This window comes from Plectropomus leopardus, chromosome 8 (genome assembly GCF_026936395.1).
Source record: "Plectropomus leopardus strain MGB_pleo_1.0 chromosome 8, ASM2693639v1, whole genome shotgun sequence".
In the NCBI taxonomy this organism is placed as follows: Eukaryota; Metazoa; Chordata; class Actinopteri; order Perciformes; family Serranidae; genus Plectropomus; species Plectropomus leopardus.
The window spans coordinates 27,632,796-27,658,552 of NC_142183.1; the positions used below are offsets into that span (position 1 = coordinate 27,632,796).

General features: G+C 39.0%; 2 protein-coding genes across 2 annotated transcripts; both read right to left on the reverse strand.

The window, feature by feature from the left end:
* Window positions 1-1,013: 1,013 nt before the first annotated feature.
* Window positions 1,014-11,170, reverse strand: LOC121947997 (cysteine-rich transmembrane module-containing protein 1). The gene is made up of 3 exons (XM_042493219.2): window positions 11,015-11,170; window positions 5,410-5,731; window positions 1,014-2,064 (listed from the first exon to the last, which is right to left on the reverse strand). Exons 2-3 carry the CDS (start codon window positions 5,711-5,713, stop codon window positions 1,961-1,963), a joined length of 408 nt encoding a protein of 135 aa, XP_042349153.1. The 5' UTR covers window positions 5,714-5,731; window positions 11,015-11,170; the 3' UTR covers window positions 1,014-1,960.
* Window positions 11,171-17,835: 6,665 nt separating this feature from the next.
* eif4ebp3l (eukaryotic translation initiation factor 4E binding protein 3, like) lies at window positions 17,836-22,539 on the reverse strand. The gene is made up of 3 exons (XM_042493763.2): window positions 22,128-22,539; window positions 19,500-19,676; window positions 17,836-18,407 (listed from the first exon to the last, which is right to left on the reverse strand). The coding sequence occupies exons 1-3, from the start codon at window positions 22,258-22,260 to the stop codon at window positions 18,379-18,381; spliced, it is 339 nt and encodes a 112-aa protein (XP_042349697.1). The 5' UTR covers window positions 22,261-22,539; the 3' UTR covers window positions 17,836-18,378.
* Window positions 22,540-25,757: the final 3,218 nt, after the last annotated feature.

Genomic DNA, 25,757 nt, shown 5'->3' on the forward strand with positions numbered 1-25,757 from the left:
CTGCGCAGAGAATTGTGGGTAAAAATAGCCAGAAAAGCATACTGGCTTGCATACTGCAAAATGCAGCCGGATATAGTAGGACATCCTGGTATTTTTGGCAACTGCATTTCACATACTTCATATTGGGACATACTAAATCTTCTGCCATACCAAATGGTATGGTAGTATGAGTATTGGAATGCAGGGTATAAAAGAAGCATTGTAACACCTTTTCTTAATATTAGGAGAATTCGAACAGCTCTTATCATGGCAGCCGCTCAGCTACTTCGGGTTCATCCCACTCAGTTAGGAACCTTCCTAAGCAAAAAGAGGTATTTAACCGCAGAGAGATAGAGAGACAGAAAAAAAGCACAGGTGACACACAAGGAGGAGTAAAAATACAAAATAAAACAGGAAAAAGAACATCAGTCACTAGAAACAAGGACAAACTAAAAAACAGAAATCCCAAAAACAAAGTCCGCAATATAACAAACCCTCCAGACCATGAAACTATGTCACTTCTAGCCATTGTTTCGACGTTGCTATATCATGACATTTTTTGACTTTTTTTCAACATGCTATACTATGACGTCATTTTCAGCCTTCAGCCTTATTTAAAGACATTACTTTTTTTAGAATTTTTATCATATTATACTGACTTTTTGTGGCATGCTGTACTATGACTTTTTTTAAAAAAAAATACTCAAGTGAAGTTCCTACAACCAATACAGAACAACATACTTTTCACCACTGCCTTTTAAATACTGTGCATTAAAAGGCCACAACACATCCTCTACTGTTCTGTCTCCAGTTCAGGAATTTCACTTGGAAACATTATGTTAACACATGAGGCAGACAGCCATGTTGCAACCAACATCCTGCACTCACAGCTGAGTTATAAATAGCTGAATGGACTCGGCCTGGCCCCAGCGGCTACAGCACACTGATCTATACTCCTTACTCTCCTTTAACCTCCCTCACACTAACACACACGCTGCAATCCACCAAATACACACAAATGACAGAGCCTTCCATTTCATAGGGATTAATTTATTGTAATGCAAGTTTCTCATCCAAAGCAAAAAGGCATCTGACAGGTCATTTGGTTTCTTCTGTTAATCGATCACAACCTTTTTTTTTTCTTATTTTCAGTTTTATCTCCAAGGTATATAATAAAAATGACATTGGAATATTTTTTTCTCATATCAAGATCACCATGAAAAAAAAATTTCGGCCATCGACTGTTAACAGCAATCAAACATAAATCTCTGTCATCTTTAAAAATGCATTCCATTTATTGATTCCACCTGAAGACATACGTTCGCCAAAAACAGCTTTTATGCAAATGAATACATTTCAAGCATCAGCTTCTTAAGAGCGCCCTGTGGCTCATTAACAGCCAGGGTAAGGGGTTAGCCTTGGTGATGGAGGGTAGCACAGCTGAAGATGGGGAGGGTTAAGAATGGTTGGAGATGGTTAACAGGGCAGGCAGGAGTAGTATCTTACAGAGGTATTCGTCATAAAGTGCCAAAGAGCCTCACACTAGATGAGCCTGAGATCCAAGTATATTGTATCTGTGTGCGTGTGCATGTGTGTGCATTTACCTTGGTGTGTGTGCGCATCTGTGCCTGTGATGTATTGGTGTTAAATTACAGTGAAGAGCCTGATATTCAGGTTATGTTTAGAAGCTTAGTTACAAGCTGCTACAGAGTAGCCCCTGGACAGAGTCAGTCAGTCAGTCAGTCAGCGCTGAGGACTTCACATCAAGGTAGAGTAAGTGGCTCCGGACAGAAACTTCCATATGGGATCGAGGCTTTTATTTATAGACGAGCAAAAAGACTTGTAGAGGAAACAGAGGGGTGATTTCAAGGGAGTGCGAGGGTCTGAGGGATATTGAGGGGGAGGGGAGGAGGGTTGATGGGGTTTCGAGGCACTGAAATGGGGGGCAAGGGGGTAATGGGGACAAACGGTTGGGGAGTAGTTATGTGAGCATGTCCCAAAGACAGCAGCAACATAGAGCTGTCCAGCAGGCTGTCAGGCATGTGTCTCCTCTGTCGTCTCTTCTCCTGTCCTCCACCACGTACACTGGAGTGAGAAAAAGGAGAGATAAAGAAGCGCAGGAGAAAAGAAACAGGGTCGACAAGGTGATATAAAGAAGGGGGGTGGGGGGTGGGCAGACAATTTAAAGAAAGCAATTAGGGATTCCTTTCCTGAAATCGTGCGAAAACCAGAGATAATTCACCGTCAAGTCTTCAGCGGTGAGCTCAAGTGTAACTATGGCTGTTCTGATTTTCCTCTAATTACGTTCATCATGGGTGGCACGTCACCATGGTAATGCCATAGCAGCTCAAAGCCATGATCAGACAGCGTTACAGTTGAGTAACATTCGCACTGCTTTGAGGTATCATTAAACCAATGAAAAGAGAGCTTTCAGATCTCCACACCTCCATGCTCCAAACGCATTTCCCTTCACATGTACAGCAGCAGCTTTTGCTCCACCTTCGGTCAATACATCTAAATACGTCATGTGAAAGGATAACGTTACCCATATGTGAAGTTTACCATCTGTTCCACACACAATACAAAAACAAGTCAAACGCCACGCCTGAATGAATACATCTCCCCTTCCTTGTTTTTATGATTAATCATTCATGTGGAAGGAAACAGTCGTCCAGCTTTTAACCACCAGCCGCAGTGACTCATGATGACATAGGTGAGTGTTACCACAGTGACCGGCTCCTGGTCACAAGATTAAGTGGAGCTAGCTGATCACCTATCACGCTGGACTCTGATAATGATATGACTGGTTAATAATTGGCCACTATTAAATAATGAATGTCTACAGCGAGATAACTTGAAGCAGCAGAACACTCTCCTTTGATCAAGCAGAGGAGGCTTATCTTGAGTCAGCTACACGAGCATTAACACCTCGCTACTCACTTTAATACATAAAGGTGTTAACTGTGTTCTCTGGAAGCTACGCCGTTCTCTTTGCATATTCATTTTGAATATTTTACCACACCATGTGTGCTTTTTTTGTTTCACAGCTTGCGCTACACTCCATCCCGGATGCTCACTTTGGAGGTGCTACTGCATAGACACACCTTTTTTTATCTTAGGCCTGGCATGACTTTGCAGTTTTTTTTATCATGAATTTGCCTCCTCTACAAGCTGACAGGTGTTGCATGTTTGCTGTCCCAAATGCTGATACAATTCAATCACCAATCAATTATTCAAAAGACAGAAAATGAATGGGCAACTACTTTGATAACTGATAAAACATTTAAGTGTTTTTTTTTAGGAAAAACATTTGCTGGGGCCAGCCTCCCAGCTGTGAAAATTTTGTTCCTGTCCTTGTTTGACATTACAGTGAAGTGAATATCTCACTTCTCTCTCACCCATTCTTCAGAATTGGGACAAATCATGCTCTTCCAAAAAGAGAGAAAAAAAAATTAAATAACTTATGGACTCATAATTCCGTTTAAGTGGAGAGACATTATTTTTAAAGCATTTGCATTAATGAAATAGATCAGATTTACAAACTATTTTGATCAGCTTTCATTTCTTTAACTTCTAACTTGAAAGCACCCTTGACCCAGACTTTACAACTAACACAATTACAACGTGTTCAAAATCTAAACCTCAAACTACGCACTGATGACATTGGTGTAAAAATGTACTCTTGCAATCAAATTGGTTTAAAAATATATGTTTTGTGAAAATGTTGTCCCTTTTAAGATCTGTCCCAGATTCTTGTTAGTAGTATTGTAATTAGGTGTGTCTCAATCAACGTCCCAACTTTGTAGCCCTTGTAAATCAAAACTAAATAATTCTTTTTTTTTTTAATTAGTACTTCGATAAGTATTAAGAGAACTTTAAGCAACTTGGAAAAACAAAATGGCTATTAACAACTTCTGTGAAATTAATAAATACATAATTTTTTGTCAGCTCCGTCAGACGTCAACTCCATCAGATCTGACATCCAACATGAAAGCCTGGTCCATTATAAGGTTTTATAATCTAGACTTTGATCTTTTAAATATATTTTATCAGCCTTATTGAAGCACAAAATTAAAAATAATAATATAATAATAAAAAAAATAAAAATAAAAATAATAATTATTATTATTATTACAAATAAATAAATAAAGGTTTTGTCTCAATCCTTAAGAATGAATGCTCTATGTGTTTGCAATTTCAAGATATATTTCGCTGTAAGAAAATTGCCATGGGTATTTTTTACTACTTTCTTTTGTTTTATAAAGCAAATAAACAATCAATTATTCTAGAAAATAAATGGCAGATTAATTGATAATAAAAATAACAGGAAATTTTCACTGGTCACAGTTTAATACCATTATGGTGTCTCCTGTTTATTCATGTGTCCTTGTAAGCTAGGACAGTGTAACAATGAGCAAAATTAGGCAGTCTAAATATTTATAGAGCCTTTTAACCTTACAAAAAAATGATAAAGCATAAACAGCTATCTATCTATCTATCTATCTATCTATCTATCTATCTATCTATCTATCTATCTACTATCTAATCTTTTGGCCTGCCAACTTTGGGTAACCCTGCTAATGGCAGACTGCTACAAACTGCAAGGTGTGACCAGCAGAGGTTTTGAAGACCTGTAGCACCCAAAAATATCCAAAATCCAAAACGTGGCATTATATTGTATAATATAACTTAGAAATATTCATGCAAACAACTACTTGTTCAGATTTTGAGAACACCGTGTAAGGATCCCCTCTGCATAGATAACTTTTAGATTTCTGTTGCACAGTAAAAGACCTCCACCACCTCAGCTCAGATTGTCTTGCTGGAGAAGTATCATATAATGACGAGGACACCGCTAAATGCTACTGTGATAGAAGACAATATATATCATGAATCACTACCTGCTAAAATGTTTTTACTGCATTAAAAAAAAAAACATCTCACAACACAGCATGATCAAAACCAAAGTCAGTGTGGTCTAGTCTTTTAGATAACACTGTAATAACTCACACAGCTATTGGTGATCAGCTGTTAGTAAAGCTGCTAACAGACTAGCTAGTGGGCAGTTGAAACGCTCCAGATGCAGCTCTACTTCAAGTTAAAACCAATTCATTCTGAATGAAAACAGTGACACAGTCGGAAAAACATGACAAACAGTGGGCACTTTCTGGTCAAAGGTAAAGTATAAGAGCCTTACTTGTGTCAGTGTGCACAGAATGTCTTCATAATGGGACTGCTGATTTTGGCACCCTGACAAAGCCTGGATTCAATAACCTTTTCACAATTCTTTGGCTCTACTATTCCCAGTCAGCACATGTCCTTCAAGACAACACTTCTCACATCACCAGTGGTCTTCTAACAATTCTGCTCTGACACCGTTATGAATACCATACTCATTTGAATCAATCTCTGGCGTGTCGTATTGCTCACCTGTGTTTTTGGGAGCTTCCCCGTACATAGGCCCAGGAGGGGGTCCCCCCTGCCAACCAAACTGTGGATTTGGTTGTCCAGGGTACCCATAGGGAGGCTGTCCGGGGCCAGGATAAGGACCTCCGGGACCCATTGGTCCGGCAGGGTAGTTAGGGTAAGATGGATTAGGCTGCTCCATGTTCACAGGGTATCCCTGTGGAGGATAACCCTGAGGCGGGTATCCCTGTGGAGGTGGGCCCTGGGCTGGGTAGCCTGGAGCAGTGGGGCCACTGCCGGGGTACGGAGGGGGCTGCTCAAAATTCATCTTTGGTTGAACAATCACCTGAATAACAAGAAAACAGAAGTGATGGTGTTAAATAACAACTTCTTTTTTGTTTTAAGTACTCTGCTAAGTAAACACTACAGAAGTGAGAAGTGGAGGATGTGTGTACTTTATATTCACCAATTTCAGGAACAATGTCAAATGTGAAGAATACAAAATAATACAAGTCACTACCAAGTGCCATATGTCACATATTAGCGGTTAGTACAACTTGTTTTTCTGCTTCAATGCAGATATAGTTTGTAGAGGACTGGCTAAATATTCTGCATACTTTAAATACCTTCAGGTATATTACAATGATTTAAATATACATTTACATGTGAGTTTAACTTAACTGTACACACTATAACTACACACATTGGTTTTTATTTTACAACTTTAAAAGTTTACACATTTTGAAGTGATTATATATTATAGGAATGAGAATCAATAAGATTTTACTAGTAACAGTGCCATTATTGATTCAGCCTCTCAGTCTGATTTTTGTATTGATTTCCTTATTGATTCCATATCAATTTTCCGTGTGGGAAAAAAAGTGTTCCCAGTGCAAGCACCCAGTGTTATTGCAACTGTTTTATTATTTCTGAGTCTGAACACAGTGAAGATGAAATGACAGAATATTTGACAGGATATTTATATAGTTGTCCTTAGTCATAGGAAAAGTCGGCTAAGTCTGCCAGTGTAGTGCTACTATAGTGGATATAGAGGGCTCTTGGAAAAAGTCATACAACTCAGAAATGTGTTTGCATTTTAACATTCCCAGTTCCCTTGTTTCAAGTCAATGGGTTTTGTTAATGGGCTTTTGGTGAAATAAGGTCTGTGGTTAACACAAGATTCAGAGACTTTCATGTTTTATTATACAAAATAAAATTAAATGCCTAACTTGCGAATTTTAAAGCCTTTGTGTGTCTTAAAAAAAGGCAAGTTGCTAACAAGTGACGAAAAGAAACTATGGAACATCATCACGCCAAACATGGCTCTACTGCCCCGTTAAGGTAGAGGTTTTTAGTCATGGGATTGTGGTGTTGTTCGCTTATTGCCTAATGTTAGCTTTTTACCTCTGACAATTGCATTTAGGCTTCAAAAATTGTAAAGCGGTGTTCATTTGTGAAGATTATCTTGCTGAACAAAATATACAAGTATCATAAACTTTTCTTTGCAACTGAACATACTTTCTGCAATAATCCAAAATCCAATTTAAAAAATCCCACAGGCTTTTTCAAGTGGCCAGACGGCGGACGCTTACTTCCACATTGGCGTACAAAATCTGTCATCCCTGGAGCACTCTGTTTACCCTCAGTAACAGACTCACTGCTCGTTTAGAAAGCAGCGGTCACTGTTTTGCAACGTGCAACTGTCGGGAAAACATGCTGGCAACAATAAAATAAACTGATAAGCTCAGAGGCATATGACTGAGGGATCAGACAATCTAGAACCGGTTCTTTACTGTAACCGGTTCTCCATTCCCATTTCTAATATAATATACGTTAAAGCTGAAACAACAGTCCATCATCAGTTTGTAGTTATCTTTCTATTTTAGTGAATGTGTGTGTGTGTGTGTGTGTGTGTGTGTGTGTGTGTGTGCGTGCACGTGCGTATGTAATTCAGCCTCAAGAGTCACATTAAACAATGAATTCCTCTGGGTCCTGGTATAAGAACAGAACATTTTCAGGCAGGCACAAAAATGATGCAACACTTTCCCAGCACAGAAACGTACAGGGCATATAGCTGCTCCTTAATCCCTCAACTCATCTGCAATTCTATGTCTTTGCAGTCTCACATGGTAAACAACCACAGACACACAGGGAAGACAAGCACAGTGTTTTTTATTTTTTGCTTGTTTGTCTTATGAGTCAATAGTCAGCCACAACCCACATCAGCCCTGCCAGAGATAAGCACCACTTTCTTGCTGTTCACACACAGATTTTTACAAATAGAGGAGTCAGCTTCACAGTGTGCAGGGTGAGGCTAATCAAAATGAACCATGGGAAAGAGAAAGAGAGTGCAGCGACCAAACAGCTCTGTACTGGTTATACTTCACACTTCCATTCTACTGAGTGACACAAACATGTGAAAGGTGACAAGTAAAACAACAGTCACACATTTGTGGTTTCTTTGTGAACAAACATAACACGGGAAATGAAAGATTTTGATACTTTCGCTGATCCCAGAACTGTTGTAATTTGTAGGCTGTTTAAATCAAATGTAAGAGATCAGCTTTGGAGTCTTAAGGTTATTTGTTCCTCTAAAGACGTCCTGAGAAGGAAGTGCATTTCCCACCCTGCAACTAATTGCTTCTGAGAAGACAAATCCGGGTACATCACAACCCTCATGTTTGCCTTCATCACTGGATTTGGTCATGTAGAACAGCCACAACAAAGGACAGTGGGCCAGATGGAAAACTACATCACTGCTCAGCCTCTCCCAGGATTCCTCTGTCACGTTGTATATGTACACTATAAACATCTAAATAGCACTCAAGACTCCTTTCTGTTCAGCTTCTTCAGCCACATCCAATCTTTTGCCTATAACAAAGCAATGCAGTAGCTGTACAATGAATTGCGTCACGAGACATATCTCAAATTGGTGGAATAAAAATCAGTTGCCAATGCTTTTTTCTGTACTGGAAAAAACAACAATGCATTTATTGGGTTCAAAGTACAACAACTGATTTTTATCTATTTGATAACCTAATCTGATAATATCATTAATAACCAGGATCAAGGATGGCCCACGAGTAGTGTTATAAGGTTACATTTAGAGAAGTATTCAACAAATATAAAAAGGTCCTCACATAAAACTAGGCAGAAGGATAAATCTATGCAGAGGAGAGATGCCAATACTTTTTACTAGATGACTGGCGAAAAAAAAAGGACTGTGCCATTGACTTTTGCTCAAAAGGTAGAAAACCTACAAATACCTGATTTCACTGTGCCATGTCAGACTAATAAATGGTGGTGAGTAGGTGTAATAATGTGAAGTTCAACACAATGTTGACTAGCTGGTAACAAATGATCTCGTATTACAGTTAAACTTTAAGCTAAAACATGTTTCTGCAAACATTTAAGGCAAGAGATATGCAACTCAACTTTAGTTTTGCCATTTGATCTCAGTTTTTTCACTGGGCAGGAAGCAGTATGAAACCCACGTCCCGTCCACAAGCTCTCGCTATAACAAATAAACAGGTCTTTAAAATATGTTTCTATATGTATCTAAGCACTGGTTAGGTGGGGGGGGGGTTTACTACAGTTTATCTACATGTATTACTCACGTTGTTTTGATACAAAGCTGGTTAAAAATCGTATCCCTTTAAAAGTAATTTCTTAATACCATGAGCGTGTATGATTTTCTAGATCCAGGGGAAAACAGAAGAAATACAACTGCTAATGCTGTAGTAATTCACAATTACATCATCAGGAGCAGTAAGCTTCTCTGGTCAGTGCTTTTTTGAAGACAGCTGGACATTTCACTACTTGATTGTGTTCTTAAAGCTGCTGACAGATGGCAAGGCCTCTGTAACTATGGTTACTGTGCTCCGGGAAGAACAGAGTGATCCCTGATGGTTTGTTTTTGTTGTACCTTAAGGCAGCAAGGAGTAGTAAAATAACACAATTATCAGATCTTTCTCATACTCTCTTTGTTAACAGAGAGGCTTTTGATAGCTGTGGGATATTTGTTCCACCTCATAAGTCATTTGTAACTAGAGAGTGTTACATTACTGGCTAAAGGCTGAGAAAGGGCTTCTTTCTAACTGACCTTAACAGTGATCAGTAATCTGACACCAATAAGGATGTCTAAAGCATCAAAGTGCACCTTGTAGGACACATTACCTTTATTGTACCCATATAAATCTGCAACAGTCCTTGGTATCAGATTAAGTTATGATGTGAAGTGATTTACAGGTTTCGCCTCTCCTATGAAGGCTTGCACAGTCGCGTGTGTGTGTTTGCTGTCTGGCTGGATGTTCATTTGCATGTTTGTCATTTGTTTTCCCCTGTTCGACTGTAGGAATAAGTGAGTGAGCTCAGGCAATGTTTCCACAACAATATCATGGTGATAAGATCACAGACACAGACATGGACTGTGCACTGGAGACGTCTCTGAATCCAGTAAAGCCACCTGACAATGGCATGGCATATATCAACAAAGGAGTAAACAGGTGCAGTCAGTTCACTGACCTATGTTATTATAATGCCGTCAATATACAATGTACAATAAAAAAAAAAAAGCCACTTGACATGTGGAAGTTGTATATCCTTAATCATAACAATACCTCTATAGACTGGGGCAAAGCAAGGTACCTGATCAAGGAAATCTGAACTCTGTAAACCCGGTCAGGGCTGCTAGCATGAGCTTTTGTTAAACCGACATACAGTAAATACCAAACACCATGATCTGATAGGATACTGGGAGAACTTGCATTGTTTAACAAGTTCCCTTTACATAGAGCTTTTAACATAAAATGTATTGTACTGATGAAAATGACCATGTGGTGTCAGCTTTCATTTCATTCAGTTATTGTCACAATACAGTGTTGCACAACTAAAATGCAGCTGAAATCCCTTAATGCTACCCAAGACAAACAAAAACGTAGTGTATTCCTGTGTTGACACATGTTTTATCTCTAAAACCGTGGTCTAAAAAGTAAGATCTAAAGCACAGGTCTATGTTGGCCTATTTTACAATAAGAGCTTCATTTTACTGAGACTGTGCTTTCACAGGCCGTGTTGCACAGCAGCTCTGTAGCCTGGCAGCCTGTGTTTACTTTCCCTGCATCCTATATGAAGACACCCCATTGGACCTAATTAGGAAGAATCAGAACCACAGCTTTCTCACACAAACACACACGAAGGCAAACACACAGACTGAGCCAAGTCACGACAAACTGATACCAACACAAATACACCATTTACAGTAACCAAAGTCTTTGTTGCAACAAATTAAAGTGACATTTAGCCGCATAACGTCAATTTGAGCTCGGTTATTAAGCTAGTTTGAAATTAGCTTAATATTACCATATTAGCTTGATTATAAGTAGCTTAAAATTAACGTTACCATAGTAGCTAGCGGTCAGCCTGACAGTATATTTTGACGCAAACATTAAATCATATTATGTATATAATGTTTAAGAAATGTTATAAGTTACTAACATAGGCCAAATAGAAGTTGCACCTGCAGGCCACAACCCACACGAGCACTGTTTCCAGCCCCCTAAGTTCATGATGACTTCGCTTATTAAAAAAAACATAAAAGATAACAGTTACGGACGTGTGGACCACCTACCTTTGAATAAATAGTATCCCGTTTTACTGTAAATAAGAGCAATGTATGTGCAGACAGAAACTCCTTCTTTCTTCAGTGTTTGCTATTTTTTTTACCGCAATGGGCGACCCTCTTGTGTTCAGGAACACAGTGCGTATAGCGTCTGCTGGACGTGACGTCATTTGAAGGGTACGGCACGGGGAGTGCTCGTGGGCAACAAAAGATGTGATTGGCTGCTGAGAAGGTCCGCTGCTCGGAATGGCCAATCACGAGACGGAGCGATGAGAGGTGAGACGTAAGGGAAAAGTGATGACTCCTGATCATCTGACTACAAGGTAAAAGATTAAAAAGGTTTACATCACCGAGTCAGTGACGAAATAAATGAGAGGGGAGAGGATAGTCAAGATGAGTGACTAATAAATGTCAATCATTAAGGCGTGACCTAGTTTTCATGGTATCTGATTTGAATAAGCCTATGGAAATTTACAACATTTACATGTTATCGAAAAACACACGTTTTGTTATGTTAGAATAATTTTAAATTGAATAGAATAATAAATATCAACACACATTTTGGATGTCTTTTATTTAACTACATAACTGTTTGATGCACCTGTTCGGCTAAGGTGCAGTACTGGTTTTCACCCAGCAGGTGTCAGGCTCATCCCAGTCTATTCTTCTCTGAGGTGCAGGTTGTTGCTGATTCTTGCATTGTAATAAACACAGTGAGTTGTTGTGTTATTATGTGGGCTAATATAATTTGCCAATGTCTTTGTTTTACCTTTCTCTTCGGAAAATGCAATTATCAGCATCATATGCCACTCAGAGAAAGAACCTCCAGTTTAAATTGAGTAAAATCACTTGATGTGATTTAAAGACAATGTACTAAATACACTGTACATTTCATTTGTTTTACTTGTTCAGTGTTTTTTCATCCAAAACACACTGTAAGATTTATCTTAAAAATATATTTTTTTAAATTGGTACAAGTACATTGTAAGTAAAGTTTTTATTTATAGGACAGCTTACAGCAAAGGGCCTGAATGGGCCTGAAACTTTAAACTGATGACATGCTTGACAATTATCTGGGTTTCAAGGTCCCAAAACTATGTATGTGTAGTTGTAAGATGTTGTGTTAGAAGACAAACTGATATCTGACTGAGTCTCCTCAGTTTCTGTTATGACAAGAAAGACCTATGGCCCTGGGGCCTTATAGCACATGTCAGGCAGTGTCAGTGTCTGTGCTCTTTTTAGGTGGGCAGTGACAAATCAGAGTGGAGCACACGTGCACACACATACAAACACATGCATATATGCAGTAGGTATGAGTACATGTACAAATACAGCACACAAAAGACAGACATATTCTATGTATTGTTAGTATATTATATAGATTAACTTGTCAACAAACTATTAACTACAGCTGCAGGTGTGGATCTTCCTATAGGTGACATTTGTAGCTGCCTAGGGTGCCACTCAGAAGAGGGGTGGCAAAATTGCCCAAAAGTTGTTTATTTGTGTTGATTTCTCATTAGCTCTTGTTACTATTGAAACAAGATAATAAAAATAAAAACGACTACTACTACTAATTAAATAATAATAAGAGGAAAGAAGTTGAGGAATTAATTGTATTAATATTATTACTTTTATTATTACTAGTAGTAATAACAACAAGGTTTTTTAAATTTTTATTTAATATTTTTTTTTTTTATCATTATCTTTACTACTGCTACTAGTAATAATAATAATAGTAATAATAATAACTAAAACAACAACTATTATTATTATTGTTGTTGTTGTTGGGGTTGGGGAAGCATGCCTAGGGCACCAAATGTGGTAGATCCGTCCCTGTTCAGCTGTCTGATAAACACACCCGTGCATATGTACTGCACACTCATACATGGATTGTTAGGGTTGTGAAACATCATCTCAGTTCCTCTATCAGGCATGACTTTACATGAGTCTAGTATGAACATAGTAGCATACCAGCAGCCAGCCAGCTTTACAGCTGCCATTGACAGTGCTTAAAAGGAAGGGGTCTCTCTGTTCTGCAAGGTGATACCAGACCATGTAGCAACATGTGATAAAAGCTTGCAAAATGAGTGTGTACAATAGGTGGCCTGAAACAACAGACCGAGTTGTGGACCGAGGGTACTACCGAAAAACAAGGACCTGACCTTTGACATACACACTAAGCTATATTTACAGCTGGTTCAAACTAAGTCATGCATGGAAAACATGTTGGTGAAAGGTACTGTTACTGGTGACACATTAAGCAATCGCCTGGAAGCAGCTGTTAAAAGACTGATCTGAGACTGTCCTGTGAGGCATATCGGGGATTCTACAACAAATAGCAAAGGAATGATAGCCTTTTTTCCCCTTAAATTGTGCCAAATACTTGGCAACAAAGCATGTTCTCCATTGTCATTCCAAAGTTATTTGTTGTATTTGTGAGTATGGCCAAGGTTTGCTCACAGTGCAGGGTGTGTGTTTCTTGTAATTCTCTACATTTCAAGACCTTCATATAGACCTTTGTTGCAAACCTCATCCACAGGGGTTATAATGATGTGATGACATGTACTCTACTTGTCTATTAATCTACTGTAATCCAACAAACTGAAATCAAATCTGAGACACATGCTGTTCATAAAGGGCAGCACATCTAGGAACTGAATATCATTTACTAATCAAAAGTCACTCTCTAAAACCGTAGACTTAATTCCTGCAAATAAGTATCTAAGATAATATAATGTTAAGTCTGAGAATGTGTCCATGCATGAGACAAACAGCAAAGCAAAAATGCAGTTCATTTCAGCCCCCGTCCCCACCCTGTCATGATAGATGTGACCACGCAGGCCGTGTGTGTGAGTGTCTGTTTACATCGTCACCCGGGCAATTCAGCCTGAGCCTGTACCAATGGCTTCAGCAGGAGCAGCTGACAAAAATAGAGCCTCGTCAGCCAGCCCAACACTTCCAGACCTTCTTACAGGGAAAGTGGAAGGGGAGCAGGGAGGGAGAAGGGGATGAAAAGGGGGAATAGTTCGTCTATGGAAAAGAGCAATAGAGCAAGAGTTCATTGGAACTCAGACTGAAAGCATGGAGTGGTCAGGGGGGAAGTTGTTTACAGTGGAACAAGGATAATATTTTCCAAAACAACATTTTATGGATGTATGGCATTCAAACCATTGGCTGTTTATCTGAAAGCCATTATGAAGCATTTTATAACAGGAGCAAGCAAAACATTTTGTTACATTTATACACTTTTGGTAACTATTTTGCTTTAGTGTTGTGTGACAGTTGAATAGCACTAAATACTTTTTTTTTCTAAATAATTTGGACAAATTGTACCTCTGAAAATATATGGAATTATATTTTTGCAAGGCTCACAATATAACAATATAAGGGTCTGTAGAATCCAGCATATAAACTATAAAATAAGCCTTTTCGATGGCATGTTTGCAGACAGTTTTGGACCGAGCTCTGTGATGGATACCTTGTCCTGTGAGTTACTGGCAAGCTTATGTGTCACTGTCACATGCTCAGTGATAAAAGTGCCAGCAAGGGTCTCCCACTCTGCTGCAAAATTGTCTGCACATTTATATTAACTAAAAATGACCGAAGAAAACTTAACATATATATGTGGCGTTTGTGATTTTTGCCACTGTTAACATTCCTCCTCCTGACGCAAATTCAAAAAATGCACAACAGGAATGCACGGCTATTTTTGTCTTGTGTTTGTTTTCTCGTGCAGCATGAAGAGACTACAACTGTACTCTGTTACTGCAGCCTTGTGTTGTACAATGATAATAAATGACACAATATCTATGACAAATACAGATTGGCTGTCATGCTATTGTGCAGATGGATAAGGGATTTTGCATGCATTCATTTGTGAGTTTTGTCCAAATTCAACAAACTTAAAACCTGTAATCACAATGATATGTGTGCATTTGTATCATCTAAAGCCATGACTTTTTAGGTATGAGACTGTTGATATGATTTGTCATCACTGGTTTTCCATGGGTCAGACCTATTGATAAAGGTAAAGGAATATATTGTAGATGCGTTGAGTAGTTAGTTCTAACCCAGTGATGGCAGTGTCGGCAGCCAGAATCGGGCCAGTTTATTTTGCCTGATTCTGGGGTTTCATTAATCCCAGAATCCCACCGTCTCAGTCGAGTTGGCCAACCAGACGCAGCCTGACTGATTTCTTCCAGCAAACCAAGTCTGGGTCGATTCTGGGCCTGGTCATTTCTGATAACGGCCTGGTGAATGCAGTTACAGCAGCTGTAATTGGGCCAGTTTATTTTGCCCGATTCTCATTCATCCTGAGTCTCAACCAAGTTGGGCAACCAGATGCCAAACTTATTTCTTCAGGTGTGCCAAGTTTGGGCCAATGCTGGGCCAGGTCATTTTTTTGATAACGGCCCTGTGATGGCAGCTGTAATTGGGCCATTTTATTTAGCCTGATTCTGGGGTGTCATTCACCTGGAGTCTCAGGCCAGTCAGGCAACCAGATGCAGTCGGACTTATTTCTTGTTGAGTGCTGAGTTTGGGCCGATGCTGGGCCCAAAATCTGATAAAAGCCCTGTAATGACAGCAGAATCTGGCCAGTTTATTTCATCCGATTCTAGGGCGTTGTTTATCCTGCATTTAAGCTGAGCCAGGCAACTAGACGCAGTCCGACTCATTTTTCTGGCACTGAGTTTTGGACGATGCTGGGGCAGGTTGTTTCTGATAACACCCCTGTGATGGTAGTGTCAACAGCCACAATTGGGTCAGGTTTTTTGCTCTGACTTATATCTTCAAGCGTGCCGAGTGCGGGCAGATAATCGGCCAGGTCATTTTGGCTACCTGGGAATTATAGAAATAAAAATAGATTGTATTAGAAATAAAATCAAATGCCTATATATGAATCTATATAAACCTGTAGCATGACATGGCATGGCAGCTCTCACCCCTTATTCTGGTCACCTATGTTTGTACATTAGTGCCCACTCCAGAATCCCATAGGATTGGTACATCTGGGGTACCAGTAAATGTACATGTCATTAATAACCCACTCCAAACCGTGTTTCACCAAAAAATATTTGAGTATTATTTTCAGTTTCATATCTCCCTCTCTGCCAGACAGGAAATCCCTCAAAACTACATAGCAAGAGCATGTGCCGTTTTTTTAGAGTCACCTGTCCTTATTCTCACGTGCAGCCTAGTGCAAACATACACACAAACTTGTTCAAACAGTACATGCAGGTCAGGCTGCACGTTTTACAAGAAGCCAAGTGATGAAGTATTACTCTGACTTTGGCAAAAAGTTATCTTATCAGTATACGCTTCAGTGCATTTGGGTCCAGTATTTGCTGTAGGGCGCGCTAACGCTATGGCACACAGGAAGCAGCATGCTCTTAGAAGAATGGTGATGAGCCAAATAATGAGCACAGGCTTAAACCTGTGATGAGTCTCATCTTACATAAAATAATGTAAGTCAGAGCCTCCTGGCCAAAAGGCAGTAGTTAACTTTGATGCAATACAAAGTAATTAACGGTCACATCTGCAAGACCATGGGACTCGACCAGCTGAGCAGACTGACCCACATCATAAACTTACACATGATGCCATACAGAGAGGACTGCTTTTCTATTCTAACTTTGAAGATATACTAAAACATCAGCAATTGTGTTAAAAATCAAAGTTTTTGGGTCATCATTGCTGAAACAAATATTTCTGCTATTTGTGCCCCAGAATGACTCATACATTATTAATAAATTCACCATTGCATATCTGAGAGAACTGCCTGGTGAAAAACTAGCAGGTGTCACAGCCCACCCCCACATTGCAGAGAGGTTTCAATATGTCTAGCCTTGAGCTGCAGCTGACCTCATTCCTTAAAATCAGACCTACTCCTACAGTCAGCTTCCCTAATCTACGGCTCAGAGTCTGGAACAGGCAGACATACCTAGCCCTGACCCTGGTGACAGAGGCTGAATACACAGTGTACATGGGTCTGAGGAGCCTTCAGCCTTTCAGCCTTGCTAATGATACACATTCTGTTGTTCAAAATATTACAAAATTACTATAAAACTTTTGCTTTTAATACACTTCTGCATTTTATTGGTTAAGTATCAACAGAGGTATATGTACTAAGAAATATATCAGACTGTTTAATATTCCATCTTGGGCAACATAAAGTATGCTTATGTTTGACCTAAACGCTAATAACTAAAGCTTCAATTCGACCCAGATAGGCCAAGTGTTTCTGCCTGTGTGAGGGGAGTTCACTCCACCACTGCACTAAAACATACCACTCCATCCATGAGACAGTTACGCAACTCCCTAAGATGTAGGTTTCTGTGGCCACATGATTTTCCGTTACACAAGGTGCTACAGAAAGGCTCTTAAGGAAATATAGCTCCTCCTCTTTATACTGTACACTAGGCACACATTAACAGACCACAGATTTTCCATACAGGGCATACGGCCCTTATGAAACACAAGCATTGAGCTTCAAGGGCCAAATTGTCATGACTTGAAACACTGAATGAAAAAATATAAATGCAAAACCTAAAAATAAAACTCCTAAATATTATGAAAATATTTATAATAATAAGGCAGTAACTTGACTGAAGGAGGCCTTTTTCCCTGCTATACACTGTGTTTTCTGTGTGTGTAATATAGAATGAATGCTCTTCACGAAGGCATGCAGCTCTATGAGGTAAGAAATTTACGTATAGCGATGGTTTTAATACACTTAACATAATAGATGCAAAAACAACAATGTCCTAAACATTGCTATTAATAGAATGTAATATATATTTAATGAAAAAAACCACACACACAGTTGCTGACATTTTGAATTGCCTTTATTTGAAATTATTCACATTTCAGCTCTCCCTCCATACAAAATAGCATAGGAGCTGATTTTCAGTAGGCCCTGACCCCCAGTATTAGGAGACACTTGTTAGCCATCCATTTTGGGGGAGAAATACAACAAAACAACTGATGCCTGCAGTGAAAAACTCTACATGTCTTAATGTAATCATCTTATATTCCCCAACTTAAAAAATAGGCTACATTGTACAATGTTATTTACAAAAGATTAAAAAAAGTGAAATCAAAATGGATTTTTTCAATCCTGCTGCAGCTCCAAAGTGAGTGAATAACCAAACAACCCATTAAATCCCATTTCTTTACTTAATAGACTTTTTAGGGTCATAAACACCCTAAAGTTTTCCAACTTTACCCCAATTCTTTTTTGGTTCCTCACAAAGCTTTTATTTTTTTGTAAAAAAAAGGTGAAAAAAAGCTTTATATGTAATACATTACAGTCATTAAAGACCTTGGAGGTGTTTGAACTAATAACTCTCCACAGGAGGTAATACTGGAGCTCAGATGTCCATCTCAAATTGGTTTTCATCTGTTGAAAATGGAGAGAACAAACAGTTAGGATTAAAAGGCGAGGTATTTGACAATCAGCTGGCAGTTAACATTTGTGTTTGCACCCAAAGTACGACCACACCTTAACGGCTGACAGAGAAGACGGCAAAGTGCAGAGCTTATCAATGCATTTTGTAACTGGCAAGAGAAAAACAATGGCATTTAACTAAATGGATGTAGCTCAAAAATCCAGACCACATGACACATCCTGTGTGTTTACCAACCAAGATAAGGGGGGCAGAGATATAATGGGGTCAACAATAATCCTTGTGGTCTTTAGTTTGACAGGAGGGATTGAGAGGGACAAATTGACAGATTGATATATTTCACTCTATGATACATAGCTGTCTAAAGTTGCCCATGAGCCCAAATCTTTGTCATGAATCATTGCAGAATTTGGGTCTTTTATCAACAAGCTATTGTATCCTCTGGTGAGGGCTATCAGAAACACAGAAAATTCAGTAAATCCATTTGCTAAAGAGCTGTTATCTTTCTTAACCTTGGAGCAACAAATTAACAGCTGACAACATGAACCTAAAGCACAGAGAAAGCCTATCTATACAGTATGATATACATTGAGTAAGAAGCCCCTGGCCTAGTTTTAAACGCCTGGTTATACTCAGGCACAGCCCCTGAAAGACTAAACTAGCACATGCTGATAATGACTGAGCAATCCTATCCCACTACTCAACCCAGCACAACTGCTGTGCTGCAAAAATGTACGCACAGCACTGCAGGAACACATGCAGCGCCTATCTGCTGTATTAGCACATGCTGCGTACTCATGGCAATGTAAAATGATGACTTGTGGGGGAAACGAAAGGGATGCAAGTGCATAAAAATTCCACATTAAGCTGGAAAAACACGTGAGGAAATTGATATGTGAAGTTCTTCTTATTAGCCAAGACTCCAAAATTGTGCACTGTGGGAGATATTTTGATTTTTTTCAAACCACCAAAAGCATGAAAAGTGTATGGAAATGGACATGTGTGAGTGCACACATGAACTTGGAAATGTGCATTTATCAGTAAAGTTCACTCTATAAAACTAGTCAAGCTAGTCGTTTGTTTACCTGCAATGTCCTTCTCTTCCTCCTCAGCCTCCTCTTTGAGATCCTGCAGTTTCCCCATAGAGTGTGTAGCAGGTACTGTTACCCCTGGGATCTGGGGCAGACAGCATGGGGGGGTCCGGGCAAGAGGGGAGTTTCGGCAATCCAACAAAAATTTCCTGTCATAGATGATGCGGGTACCTGTGTTCAAGATAGAGAAAAGAAAGTCTGGTGTTTGACCTACAGTAAACATAAAATCTCACTTCCTGGGAGTGAAGGGGGGGGGGGTTAGTTGGGAAAAACAGGGGGGTTCTGTGTGTGTGCAGAGGGGAGGGCTGAAGTCTGCCACTGCAGTGAGTTCTAGGAAATCAGAGCACAAAACATTCTCCCTTTGAAGCAAGAGGCCCTGAGATTAAAGCCACATGTTTGTTCTTTGACGGGGTGAAATCTTTATATAGTTCACTGCAGAAATTACATGCTTAGGTGTGTATCAAAGAACAGCTTTCTTCAAGTTTTGTCACAGTGGTGACATAACTGAAGATCCACACAAATCCTGCAGCATGCCACATCTTTTCAGCGTGTCTTGGACTTGGGCCATCTCTCCAAGCGAAAACAGTGTCATAAATGACGTGTTGTGAGAAGTTTGACCAGGACATGACTGAGTCAAGGAGTGTTCTGCTGCATCTTTGCTGGAGTTTGTACAGTATCTGCTCAGCTTCCCCACAAGGAAAAACATGTTATGTAATAACTGAATGGTGAGCAGTTCATCCTGGACAAAGGGAAGTAAAGCAGAGGGGGAAGAGAGAGAGAATTGGGGCGAGGAAAGGGGGCTGGAATGCAAGCCATAGCGCAACAACTGCATTGCAAGGCAACACTGGCACACAGAGCAGTTATGTAAAAAAGGGGGCCAGTCCTGCAACACATGGCATGCCCCCATCGGTGAAATGTGTTGCACACAAAGTGGAAAACAAATCAGTTTTTGTTGCAACTTCCTATGCTGCATTTACTGGTGCAGTCAACTTTGCATAAATTTAAAAATAAAAATAAAAACACTGCTCACTCTGCACATGCATTAGACATTGCCTTTCCTTCCTCCTCCTCCTCTTAACTTGTACAGAATGTTCCCTACTGTTCCTGAAATGCAAAGCAAAGAGCGGCGGGGATAGGACGGCCTCCAACTCCTCCACCAGGCAGAGGCCAATCACTGTTCTGGCAGCTGTACACACACACCCTTTAAATTACAAGTCACGGGTTAGACAGCTCTTGTTGTCTTTAGAAGTCAGTGTTTTCAACGCAGCAACAAGTGACAGTTTGTTAAGACCTCACTGTGTGTGTTACGCTTTTGTTTGTCATGTTTATGTCAATATTCATGTCTCTTGTAAGTCAAAGTTACTATTATTGTTCTGATGTCAGCAATGAAAATATATACTTGTTTGATACTATGTGGTATTCATTTGACAGCAGTTAGTGATGGATTAAGCATATGAAAGTCATAATTAGGAAAATGTACAAATATCATGCCAAAAAAATGACTTTGGCAGAAGTTAAAGTCACCTATTAGAATATTAGAAAGTCATGCAGTGTGTGATATTGAATGTACTTAAGTATCAAAAGTAATTCAATGATAAAGAAATGCACTTAAGTATTATACATTTCATCATAACATAAACCATATAAAATTTGAGTGTGCATTACACTTAAAAAATTAGGAGTTTTAAGGATTTTAAGAATAAAATCTGTTTTATCTTCCCATCATGTCATTTTCTTTGTCCTTCAACACCATTGTCCCTTGCTTCCCTATTTTGTAGTTACTTACTAAAATGTTAAGGGGAAATGTAGCGGCGTAAAAGTATAAATTGTTATTTAGGGAAATGTAGAGAATTATAAGTGAAAGTTGACAGGAATATAAAATTAACTTAATAAAGTAAAGTACAGACACTCCAAAAAAGTATCTAAGTACTGCAACACTATTATTATTTTGAAACATTACATCAGTAATTGTAATTGTTTGGTGTAGCAACACATGGCTATTAAGACCTCACTGTGTTATGCATTGGTATGCCAGTGTTCAAGTCTCATGCAACTCTAAGTTGCTACTATTGTACTCTGAAACATAATATTTTGGAAAAAAAATACAGTCTGACTCAATAATACTTATGTACAAGTATAACATATAAAAGTACGTCTTAAGTGCATTGTTTGGTTCACTTTACCAAAGTCAACAGACGACAGCAAATTTGAGAGACAACGGGTGCGATTACCAAACTTGTTGACAACAAGAGAGCTGCAGCCATCTGTCAGTGTACAGAAACTAAGCAATAAGGCATCTATCCAACTTTACGCTATTTCGGATTTTAATTACTTGTTACATTTTCCCATTGATAAATTTTATCATGTTTGGGTGAGCTAAATATTTTAAAAACTGTATTTTATCGGCAGATTTAAGCATGTTTGTATTGTTTGCAGCTTCTCGCGAGAGCGCATCACTTAACTGTGAGCTTTTGAGCGTACGCACAAACCGTCGAGTTACAGCTACTAAAGTTAGCTAACTTTCTCTCGAAAGTTCCGTAGCGTAAACGCTTTTCAGAAAACAAAAGTAGACAAAGTATGACACTTCAAAAAAAAAAAAGCGTCGCAATCCACAGTTTTTACCTCCAGGCGTGGTGGAGAAGAGGGTCCCCCCGGGTGTCTGGCTGTAACAGTCTGGTAGCTGGGACCAGTCCTTCAGGGTGAGCACCCTGGTCGGGATGGGGCAGCTTTTAACTTCATTTTTGCCAGTCGACATGCTAGCTTCTGCGTGGCTGCTGCAGGCGGAGCGGGACAGGTGTTTCTAAAGGTCCTCGAACTCGATATATATGGCTCGCGCACAACCTTGCACAAAGATAGACGACTTCAAAGTTGTTAGTATTTTACAACTAACGGTTGCAAATGTAAAAGTTGAGCAACTTTAACTGAGAAGTCAGTCCAGCTCAGAGTTTGGGGCCCGGTGGTGTCCGTCGCTACAAGCAGCTACCAAACGCTACCATGTGCTGTATTTGTAGCACCCACAGCTGCAGCAGCCACTCGTGATGTTTTTGAGCAACAGCTATTTGAGACACGTGGGACAGAGGCTGTGTGGTGCGCACGTTTTCTTGTAAAATACAGTTCGTGGGGGCGGTGTTAACATTGTGTTAAAACAGAACAAAAACTGTTGTCAGACTATTTGTAAGATAGTTTGAAAACACACTTTTTCAAGATTAAACTCGTAGTTATGTTGTTTTACTCTTCACGAGAAAATAAACGGTTAAAAAGTAGTAGTTAAAAAGTTACCAACCACCTCGTGTGATATTCACACTCGTAAAGCAGATATCCCTCAGGAAAGCTTCTCTTCAGTCTTCTCTGGTGGTCAAAACAAGCACAACTCCACCTCGTCTTTGTTTCTCACTCGACAACACTGCCTCCCACTGGCGTTTTAATGCAGGTGGCAGAGTGTGCACGTATTTTTAAAGACCCACGTAGCTGATGACTTCAACAACAGCAGTCAATTAGTAAGGGCTTTCATGACATTTCCTGTAGGCTATTCTCTGTTATGTGTTTCGTTTATTTATAACATAGCCTATTCATACCTATAGTATTTTTTTGTTTATTATTTGATTCATATTTGCACTATGTAGGCCTATTACTGTGCGTTTAACCTTATTCTGATGTTATTACCCTTACCCCATCTATAAGTTGTTTTTTTGTTTGTTTTTGACAAATATATTTGAGAAACTATTAAAAAACTAATAGAGATTTTCTATTTGTTTCGTAGGCCACTCGGTTTCTACACAGTGGACACAAAATGAGGACAACAAGACGAGGTGACAGAATTTGTTAATAATTTCATTTACTTTTACTTCCACTTAGAAGCATTAACAATGGAAAGCGAGACCGAATATGGTGGGGGGAGAAAAGTGTCAACAAACGTGATAAAAAAAAATGCAATATTTCATTTTACACGATAAAATCAAAACTACTTTGTAAATTCAATTTACACTTTCAGTTCCTGTGCTGTTTCCTGTGAGTAAAATACTCCTATTTCCCAACCACTTGGTGGCGTCATCGACAAAGATACACTGGAGCCACTTTTCTCTTTTTTTTTTTAACTGTGTGTGTGTGTGTGTGTGTGTGTGTGTGTGTGTGTGTGTGTGTGTGTGTGTGTGTGTGGTTGCGCGCGCGCGCGCGCGCATAAAATATAGCCGAAGCTGTAGTTTAATTTCTTTTTAAGAAATTGGGGGATTTAACCAATTAATTGTTATTTATGAATTATTAATTCATTTGACTTCAACCAATCCCCATGAAAATCACTGGAGACATCTGGACTAGTGTTATGAACATGCCTATCAAAAATCACCCCAATCTGCCACATGGTGGTGCTGTAATGAAGGCCATTTTTGAAAAAGCCATGCGGCCCGTCACACCATAAACCCAGTTGATGTGAAATCGGTCGTACAGGTGCAGCTCAGTCTGAGTGTACTCTACAAAAATGCCCTGAATTGCTCAAGGTCCGCTTACTGGATTTCCCGCGGTTTTGAATTGTTTGGAAAAGTTTTAAATGAATAGAACTTTGAGTTGATCTACACCAAACGTGGTTTACAGTATCTTTGGATGAATATACGAATATACTATGAATAACTTTCTGTTATCAATGAGCAAGATTGGTCAAAAAATTTGGCTGCAATCAACAGTTAAATATCTGGGGGGTCCATGAAGATGACCATGACTCATAAACAATTTTTCCAATTAATCAGTCTTTGATATTTAGATATGTTTATGACTTGGAAGGGGGGGGGGCTAAGAAACCATATTGAGCCTCGGGATAAAGTGAAGTTTTACCTTGACATTTCTCATCTGGAGACAACAGGTTCTTTTGATAAATATTATCTTTCTTAAAAATAAAATCAATAGGCATACCTGCGTTTGCCGCTTGTGGCTATATTCACGTTTATATTTGCACCACAAATATTTATACTATTATTACTTTACATTGTAACTGACAGAGAGCAATTCCCTCAGGATAAAGTCAAGTTTTACCTTAACTTCTCTCATTTGAGGACAACAGGTTTTCTTTTGATAAATATTATCTTTCTTAAAAATAAAATCAATAGGCAAACCTGAGTTTGCCGCTTGTGGCTATATTCACTTTATTTATTTGCACGACTAATATTTGTACTATTATAACTTTACATTGTAACTGACAGAGAGCAATTCCCTCGGGATAAAGTAAAGTTTTACCGTAACTTCTCTCATTTGAGGACAACAGGTTTTCTTTTGATTAACAGTCAGTCAGTCATTTTCTGTAACTGCTTGTCCAGCTGTCATTGGGCGGAAGGCGGGGTACACCCTGGACAGTTCGCCAGACCATCGCAGGGCCGACACATATAGACAGACAACCTTACACGCACCATACACAGTCACACCTAAGGGCAATTTAGAGTCACCAAATAACCTGAGCTGCATCCCCGTTCCAACTGGGATTCGAACCAGGGACCCTCTCGCTGTGAGGCAACACTGCTAACCACCTACCTGGGCCTACCTGCATTTGCTAAATTTAAAATACATTTGTCTTATTTCATTCAGTGACCTTATGCACATACACAAATGTGATGGAGAGACTTGAAACCTCCAGTGCACACACAATGAGGATTTCTGGACGAGATATCTGTTTGTTCAGTAGCAGTGGAATTGTATGTATGTATATATATATATATATATATATATATATATATATATATATATATATATATATATATATGTATATATATATATATATATATATATATATATACACACACACACACACACACATATATTTGTGTGTGTATGTATATGTATGTATATATATCTGTCATTCCAATCATAGCCTACTTGTACTTGAATAAATGCATGTACTTACATTCCACCACTTTTCAAATACCTTTTTCAACTTGAATTATAATTTGTAAAGTATTCTGGACTCGAAACTAATCACGAGCAATTGCTGATATTGTCTTTAACAAAAAACACAGTGTTTAAGGGTAAATAAGGCGCCAGAGGGCATTTTAAAAAGCATTTAAACAGGGCTTAAAATAAATTCTATGGGAAGGATCCCCTGGACCCCCAGGCGAATCCCCCAATGTATCACCCCTGCCAGGTAGATGACACTTTTGAAATGGAAAACATTCAGATTTGGAGTTTGTTTACATAAAAGAAAAGGAGCACATGTAAATGAAACGAAAATTTTACTATGTAACTTTATTTTATTGTATTTAGAGCAAACAGAAA

What these genes read in the sequence shown, in the direction of transcription:
- eif4ebp3l (XM_042493763.2), bottom strand. Translation starts at nt 22,260, where the DNA reads ATGTCGACTGGCAAAAATGAAGTTAAAAGCTGCCCCATCCCGACCAGG. An exon ending in CTTCTCCACCACGCCTGGAG is followed by an intron (nt 19,677 to 22,127) that starts GTAAAAACTGTG and finishes TCTTGAACACAG; the next exon opens with GTACCCGCATCATCTATGAC. An exon ending in GGAAGAGAAGGACATTGCAG is followed by an intron (nt 18,408 to 19,499) that starts GTAAACAAACGA and finishes CATTTTCAACAG; the next exon opens with ATGAAAACCAATTTGAGATG.
- LOC121947997 (XM_042493219.2), bottom strand. Translation starts at nt 5,713, where the DNA reads ATGAATTTTGAGCAGCCCCCTCCGTACCCCGGCAGTGGCCCCACTGCT. An exon ending in GGAAGCTCCCAAAAACACAG is followed by an intron (nt 2,065 to 5,409) that starts GTGAGCAATACG and finishes TTCTCACTCCAG; the next exon opens with TGTACGTGGTGGAGGACAGG.